The 8,201-nt window shown below is 36.9% G+C and overlaps 2 protein-coding genes across 2 annotated transcripts in view; both read left to right on the top strand.

The window, feature by feature from the left end:
* The first annotated feature begins 427 nt into the window (after nt 1-427).
* rln3a (relaxin 3a) lies at nt 428-1,480 on the top strand. Its single transcript, XM_037688336.1, has 2 exons — nt 428-587; nt 1,194-1,480. The coding sequence occupies exons 1-2, from the start codon at nt 428-430 to the stop codon at nt 1,478-1,480; spliced, it is 447 nt and encodes a 148-aa protein (XP_037544264.1).
* Nucleotides 1,481-4,832: 3,352 nt separating this feature from the next.
* il12rb2l (interleukin 12 receptor, beta 2a, like) overlaps nt 4,833-8,201 on the top strand; it is a 12,402-nt gene continuing 9,033 nt past the window's right edge. Inside the window, exon 1 of the mRNA XM_037688335.1 lies at nt 4,833-4,907. Coding sequence (XP_037544263.1) covers nt 4,849-4,907 — 59 coding nt within the window. The 5' untranslated portion in view covers nt 4,833-4,848. The remainder of the gene's footprint in view (nt 4,908-8,201) is intronic.

Here is an 8,201-nt window from a genome sequence, read left to right as displayed (position 1 = left end):
ACATAGTAATACAACCTGCAAGTCAATTTTTATTTGTTATCTTTCTAATTGTTTTGGTAATGTTTTGTGTACATTGATAATTATGAGATGTTTTAATAAAACTACACTGAGGGATACTGAAGGTGACCAGTACACGTCACAAGCTGATACACAGTTAGATCACAGAAGCTTCCATCACATTTGTTGATTAGGCCACCTTTGGACTGCCCTTTGTTTCCATAAAGGTCTCTCTCTGTATCTCTCGTTAGAATCTCTTTCTCTTTTGGAAAAGGCCTGCATGCGCAGTGTGAATGTCTGCCATGCATGGCTCCAAACTCCTTTATAAACTGGCTCTGGGTCACTTGTAGTCACTGCTCATGCAAACAGGGAGACTGAATCCCCTCTGATTTTGAATATTTCTTCCCTGCTGTATCAGCTTGTGGGCACCATGTGGAAAGCTGTGGCTCTGGCTTTGTGTCTGATTGTGGCTGAGGCTCAGCCCATGGAGGATCCAACATACGGAGTGAAACTCTGCGGACGAGAGTTCATTCGGGCAGTCATTTTCACTTGTGGAGGCTCACGATGGAGGCGGTCACTCAGGAGTCCAGGTATGACACAAGGTGCTTCACCTTCACTGGCCTTCATAATAGGATTTATTCATTCCATTGTCATGTTTAAAGTTTACTTTTAAACATAAAGCAAATGTTTCTATATAAAATAAAAGTAAAGTGCTATGTGTTGTCATCATTGTATGTTCCCATACAAAGACGAAATTGGGCAGCTATGTAAGTTCCTGGGGAGCAATTTGGGCTTGGGTGTCCTGCTCGAGACGCCACGAGATGTACTAGGACCGGGGTTCGAGCCCAGGACCTTCGGGCCCCGAGTCAGCTGCCCTGCCCCTACACCATCTCGGCCCATGTTCTGTTCTGTTTATTATATGAGTTATTTTTTATACATCTTTAATTTTTTGTAACATCTGATTTATTTCAGCATTCTTATTTGCCATGTTTAACGTTTTGTTTCTCACTTGATCAAAATATACCTTTTTAGCCCATTTTCATGTGAAGCAAAAGGTAAAGGCATTCTAGACTTGCTGTTCTTGAATTACGCCATTTACAATTCTAGAATTCATTCTATATTCTCAATTCTGTATCCCCTCCAACACCAATAAAGATTGTCCAATATTTGATTTGCCAGTTTTATCTTTTCTCCAGCAGATGTTTCGGAGGATCCATTCAGCTCCCATCAAGACGAGTCTTTAGAGGGTTTTAATTCCAATTTGTCAGTGGAGAATCTCCTTCAGAGAAACAAAGATCTCAGCTTTACAACCAGAAACAACCAGGAGGGAGTGTTTAGCAGGTCTGCGCGTTCTTTCATCACTGACGAGATCCTCGAGGCTCTTCGCAAAGCTGACCGCAAAGGCCGGGATGTTGTGGTTGGTCTGTCCAACGCCTGCTGCAAGTGGGGCTGCAGCAAAAGTGAGATCAGCTCCCTGTGCTGAGGGCTGAGATATAAGATCTGTATGCACAAGCTTGCAGACAATACTTTTACACTGAAACAACCTTCACACAAATATGCACACAAATTCATGTTCATTTACATTTCAAAAGAATTTGGATCTGTCTGTTGTGTTTCGTGTTTCATTATTGACTCAATCTTTGTATTTATGTCCAAAACATACTGTAATTTTTGTTTATAGACAAAAAATTGTGTGTGTTTTTTTCTGAGTTCTGCTGTAACTGTTGAGAACTTGGAATAAGCTGTTTGTTTAAATTGTTTATTAACGTCTTCATAAAAAGGCACTTATGTTTAACAAGATGTAATTTAATTTGTAACAATCAACTGAGTTTATTTTCATACTTTACATTTATTTCACATAACAGAGAGTGTTTCATGCTAGAAATTCAAATGAGTAACAAATCTGTCATAAAACTAAAAGGCCTTACCCATATATGTATTGCTCTATTTTTCTCACTTACCAAACTTTGCAACAGTGATGTTCATCACATTTATTTTCTGCTTTTGGTGCAAGACATTCCGTGTTTAGATCCCGGACGAGCCCCCAAATATGTTATAGCCCATGCGTCAAAGACTGAAGGAAACATAACATCTGGAATGCAGATCATTTCAGTGTTTGAAATAATTTTAATAGAAACAATATTTACAAAGTCAGGAGAGTTGGAATTCAGGCAAAAACTAAAAAAAGGGTAGAAAGCCTCAAACCAGACAAGCTAATGTTCCATTTAAAATCTTGACTGCCAGTCAGGTCTTGAAACAGAGGACAAGTTAATTAAGCAGACATTCATTCATAAAATGACACAAGGGCATGTAACACAAATAATAAACACAAAAAATAAAGAGTTTTGATGGAAATGTTCAAAAAATTTTGATCAATGTTGCTGTTCTTAAAAATCATGAATTTGAACTTTTTTTTAAGTTGATGTAGAGAATTTTCATCAGCAAAATGTTCTGTAATCATGATTTAAACATTCCTACAAAATATAACATTAACATTAAAATTCTGATGCATCAGTGTATTGATGACACGTTTGCTTCATCCAGATCCACAGAATGTTAATTCAGTTTAGGGAGTCATGATCCACTGATCTAATCTTCCTTGTTTATTATTCAACATTGTTTGATCTGTTCCGTGAATTCATTGTAAAAATGTCTTGTGAAAATTGCTAATAAAAAGTGCCCACTTCAGTTCTACTGCATCACTATTAAGAAAAGCTATTTACAAGACACTTTAATGTGCTTTACAGTATGAGACATGGAAGGTTTCATAACAAGATATAAAGATGGCAAGTTGAGTCAGAAGAACATTTAAACTATATTAATGCTACAGTTACAACACAATGCAGATGCACTGTTCTTATATGTTCCCTATCCAGTACACCAGATCATGGAGGTTATGTAATGTTTTTGGTTACATGATTAAATAAGCAGGATTCTGCTTGTTTTGAATAACCAAACTTTCTTATAAAGCCTTGATGCAACAGAACATCTAGATAATTACCGCTGGCCTGGAGATGAGTGTAGACCGCAGAGTCCTCCAGCGGTCACTCTTTCAGGGATGAAGATGTTCACATCCTGGACAGAGAGGAACAATGGTTTGAGAGAGGAGTAAAGAAGGTCATCTTTGTGAAAAGAAACTATCCATCATTAAACAGGGGTGGAGGCCTCCGTGTTCAACTGTCCCCCTCTTACAATGCTATTACTAGTATTACTCAGCCCCCTGTGAATAGCAAACAGCCATCAGTGTGCTAATGATCCATCGTTAGGCTGATGGTCCTCCTTGATCATGTTTTTGAGCTGTTTTTGGCTGTCAGCAGCAAACTGGTTGATCCACTACGAGAAGGTGCTATTTATAAGACTGAGCTGAATACAGCACCTCAGACTGAGGAAGTCTTTTGGATGAAAGACGAAACGTTTCTACTTTTGTTGTTGTTGTTGTTTTATTTTGTTTTTTGAATGTCCAGAGGACCAGACTTAACTTTTTTGATTGGTTTTAAACATGTAATTCTTATGTTGCTTCAAATAAGCAAGACTTGGATGTAATCTTTTTCAACTTTTCAGGCTTTCTGGACATCTTTCAAAGTTTTTTTTTTATTTATTTATTTAACTTTGGCAAGTTTTTCTTCCCTAATGATGACTGTGACAGCAAAGTGCAGTGTGTGTTAAAATGAGGGTACAAAAAACAAGAAGTGGCAGGTCTAAAAAATATATCTACAACAGTATCTGAGTCACTTTTTTATGATGCAGAGGAAAATCTAGCAAAGCTGAACTTGAGAAATGCATCATCCATTAATTGTTTATTACCAATCATCATTATCATCATTATCACAATGATCATTATCATTGTCAAGTTTTCAGCTCTTTAGAAATCACCTTGTTGATGCTAGTTAATGCATCAAACTGTTTCACTAGAATCAACCAAATAAATTGGAATGTCTTTAGGCTGCTGCTAAAAAAAGCCTCCACCTCCTAAATAAGAATGGTTCTTTACTAAACTGTCTGTTGTGTCGACCAAACACCAGTTTAACCTTTAATTTTGATATTTGTCAATGATTTCTCAATGAGTCTGAAAAGCAAGTAGTCTGAAGAACTACTGATCAAGGCCATTTTGAATGGTTATAAGAAAGTCATTGGAAGCCAAATCCAAAGAAATGACAGGACCTTTGCACAGTACTTAATCACATGTGATGAAGTAGTAAAAATATTAGGTGACATAAAATGAAAGCAAATGCACCTAATTATTGTGTGTTTTTAGTTTCTTTTTAGGGTTTGGTACATCTTGCAGCTTTTCTTTGAGCTGTGCTGAGAAAAAAAACCCCGACGACAACAATGCTTAGGTTACATCGACACGTTTTGTGAACGTGCAAAAAGCATGATTGTATATAGCGACTGCGTTAACAGCGCTACTTCCTGTCTCACAGACAGTTTGTTGTGGTCGCACATGACGTCACTGGTAATTCCAGAAATGGGCGGAGCTAGAAGCTGAACTTAACAGACAAGAACACCGATCACCTTACTGTAGTAGCTGTACTGTTTGTTGCAATGAGGTAAATATTTTGACATTTTAAAATGTTTTTCTTTTTTTGTGTGTAGAAAAACTAATCGTTAAGCTTCTTGGACCGTGAATGACACACAGCATGACAGCAACACCGTCGTCAAGTATTACAAACAAAGTTGTTATAACGGTCAGCGCGTGAGCTAACAAACTTTTGAGAGTTTACGAAGTGAGGATGAGATCGCTTCTCGTGCTGTTTTCACTGCAAACAAAGGACATGTTTCCGGTCAGTGAAGTGGCATCAGGCGAGTATTAATTTGGAGTTTTTATTAACAGACACTTGATGCCCAAATGTGATGGCCGCACCTACGACGAGGTGGCTGCTGCCCATCTTGGTGGTCATCTTACCGTACTGTTCCGCATCAGGTAGGCTAATGCTAATTCTCATCTTGTTGGTCATCTTGTAGTCATTTCTCACTTACTACATTTTAAGAGAAGCATACGTTTAAACAAACATAAAATAATAAATAACCAAATTTAACTGGTGATATGTGACTTACCCATGCTGCTGTATTCATTTGTACTCATCTGCTCACACAGACTCATGTTCGGCCTGCTGTTGTTACGCCATATTCTTTAGCATTATTGGTGTTTAGTGTATATCTTAGTGTATATCTTTGATCTTTACGTACTGTTTCTTTTTACACTATATTTTCGCTATTGTTGGGTGTAACTGTGTACATCATTTCGTTCCACCTCATGTACCACCTGTGGTGTGAATGACAATAAACCTGCTTGAACCTGATCTTGAAAATAAACTGACACTTCTGCACATGTGAGAAACCGTTTTCTTAGAGCTAGAACTATTTAAACAAGCAAATAATCTATGTTCAAACTCTGTTGTCCATATTTTCAACTATCTCCATAACTTCAAGATCTATTGCTATAAACTACTTGAGTGCACTGGGCTTCAGTAGTTAAAAACTACTTCAAACTTATTCTTATTTATTAAAAGTGGCCATGCATGTAATCATCCTAAAAAAAGGATTTTCTGCACACAGTGTATTTGAGTTGAATGTGTTGTTCGCATTAGAAGGGAAGTGGTCTTCAAGGAAGGTTCGAGTCATTCAGACTGACAGCTTATTTCCTGTTAAAGTTACTGGCACTCTGCTTTATTGTAATGTCTCGTATGCAGGCATAGTGCTAGAAGAGTGTAGGCTTATGAGAAGGGGGTCAGGTTTGTGATGAATATGAAAAAAAGAAAGTATGTTTGTGTGCAGGGAGTGTTGATGAGCATGTGTATGAATATAACACACCTTGTTTTGTCTGGTTATGGACAATGCATCTTTTATTTGTCTCTAACTCCATTTTGTTTTAATGTGGAGATCTACTTCTTCTTCTTGCCTTGTTTGAGTTTGGCCACTTCTACCAAAAAAATTAAAAAAAATAAAACAACTAAAACTCATAAGCAGTAAAATGCCTAAACATGTTATAAAACCTCATTTTTTATAAAGTAAAATATTAGGTGTTATCCAGCCTCAAGGGATTGTATGCATTTTAAATTTTTCAGACTCATGACCTCCTTTGCAATTTTTCACAGGGGTCATTTCTTTATTGGTTTATTGTCTGTTTTTGCCTTCCATTGTTTGTGCGAAAACATCTGCATGTCTCTTTTAGTGATTTAGCACTGAGAGCTGTTTATTCCTGTTGAGAAAGGTTCATTTCAATTCATGTTATTTACATATATAGCACCAAGTAACAACAGAAGTCATCTCAGGGCACTGAACAGATACATTCATTATCTTATCTTATATATTTTCTTATATACATAAAAAGCAAGTTAATAACATTATTTATCTTAGGAGCAGACTGCTTTGAGTCTAACTTCGTCACAGACTCATCTTGAGCAAGCATGAAGGCAACAGTGGAAAGGAAAAACTCCCTCATGAGGAAGAAACCTCCAGCAGAACCAGGCTCAGGACAAGCGGCCATCTGCTTCGACTGGTTGGGTTTGAGAGGACAGGAAGGAGGAACAGAAACACAATGGCAGGTCGAGAATCAGGGAGACATCACATGTTAAGAGATAGAAATAATTTCAAATGTAAACTATTCATATGTATACATTTGTAACTGTTTCTTTTAAATAATGAGGTCAATTTGTCCTCCAGTAGTCTAAAGCCTATGGCAGTATAACAAGCCAACCCTAACAATAGGATTTATCAAAAAGGGAAGTCTTAAGCCCAGTTTTAAAACTGGACAATGTGTCAGCCTCACGGACAGAAACTGGAAGTTGGTTCCACAAGAGAGGAGCCTGATAACTTAAAGATCTTCTTCCTATTCTGCTCTTGGAAACTCTAGGAACCGCAAGTAAGCCGTAGTCTGAGAGCAAAGTGTTCTGTTATGAAAATATGGAACAATAACATTAGTAATATAAGATGGAGCTAGGTTGTTGAGGACTTTATAGGTTAGAAATAAGATTTTGAACTCTATTCTGAATTTGTTGAAAATGAAGTGTTACTTCCCAGATTGTATTATAAGAGATTTTGCTGTGTAGGAAGGTGGGTGAGTCACAACCTGGATTTAATTAAATACCTATACTGTACAGTATAAGACTCACTCAGCGGAAAGTACTCAAAACTTTAATATAATTTATAAGGCAACAAATTCCTTAAACCAATTTTAAATTTCCAAAACATTTCAAAGGACATGTGTTGTGGTTTTGGAAATAGAGTTGAGAGAACTTAAAGTTGTAACATTTTGAAAATGATTTATCTGTTAAGACCTAGCTGAGCCAAAAGCTTCAGTTTGCTAAAAGGTACAGTGTATTCTGGAGCAATGGAAAACAGGGCCATGAGGGCCTGTTAGTCCATTTAATCAGCTCAAATGTGATCAGGTAAGAACAGTGGTGGATGAAGTGATGCTTTTGTCAAGCTTTATGATTGGGGATTGCTTCATCTGCTCAGCATTTTTAGGTGCCCCGTTTAGATATTTTCTATCAATAGACTTAGTTCTTGTCATTAAAGTATGTACGGGTACATTCAAAGAATGTAAGACTTATTTTTTACTCATAAACTAACTGGCCACAACAGATTTCAAACATTAACTTGAAAAAAAAATGTTTGCCCTTAGAAAGATTTTATGTCACAATCCATATCTCACTGTCACATAAAACGTCTTTTTACAACTTTGAATGGAAATAAATATTATGACGGGGTATAATTTTATGAAATAACTTAAAAACATATATGAACAATCCCAGGACAAACAAGTTGTAATGAAAACCAAAAGTGGCCCTACACTGTGAGTGTTTTTCTGTTTTCTTCTTCAGACAGTGTGTATATGATGACGGATACAGTTCATTAACAAGGCAAGATTTGATCAGCGACAAAATGACCACCTTTGAAAATGCCATGTACAGTATTTCCACAATGTCGGCAGAATTACTCAGTGAACTATACAGAACGCCTAAAGTCACGAGGTCAGAAATCATTGTACCAAACGTTCAGCATCGAGTGTAATAATCACAGGAAAAGAGTTCTACATCGCTGAACAACTTTTGTTTAGGATTTGAAAATGCTTCCAAGAATTATAAAAGACCCAAAGTGGTACTAGTAAAATATCACAAGCACATTAATATTTTGATCATAAATACACACATATACACACACACACACACATATATATATATATATGATCTCGGTGGTCGCCG

Source organism: Nematolebias whitei, chromosome 15 (assembly GCF_014905685.2).
Source record: "Nematolebias whitei isolate Nwh7 chromosome 15, NemWhi1, whole genome shotgun sequence".
In the NCBI taxonomy this organism is placed as follows: domain Eukaryota; kingdom Metazoa; phylum Chordata; class Actinopteri; order Cyprinodontiformes; family Rivulidae; genus Nematolebias; species Nematolebias whitei.
The sequence above is the reverse complement of the archived record's forward strand: the minus strand, read 5'-3'. Positions and strand labels throughout refer to the sequence as shown.

Excerpts from the sequence above, each read along its gene's own strand:
- rln3a (XM_037688336.1), top strand. The coding sequence starts at position 428 with ATGTGGAAAGCTGTGGCTCTGGCTTTGTGTCTGATTGTGGCTGAGGCT. Across the intron at positions 588-1,193 it reads GCGGTCACTCAGGAGTCCAG|CAGATGTTTCGGAGGATCCA; the intron begins GTATGACACAAG and ends TCTTTTCTCCAG.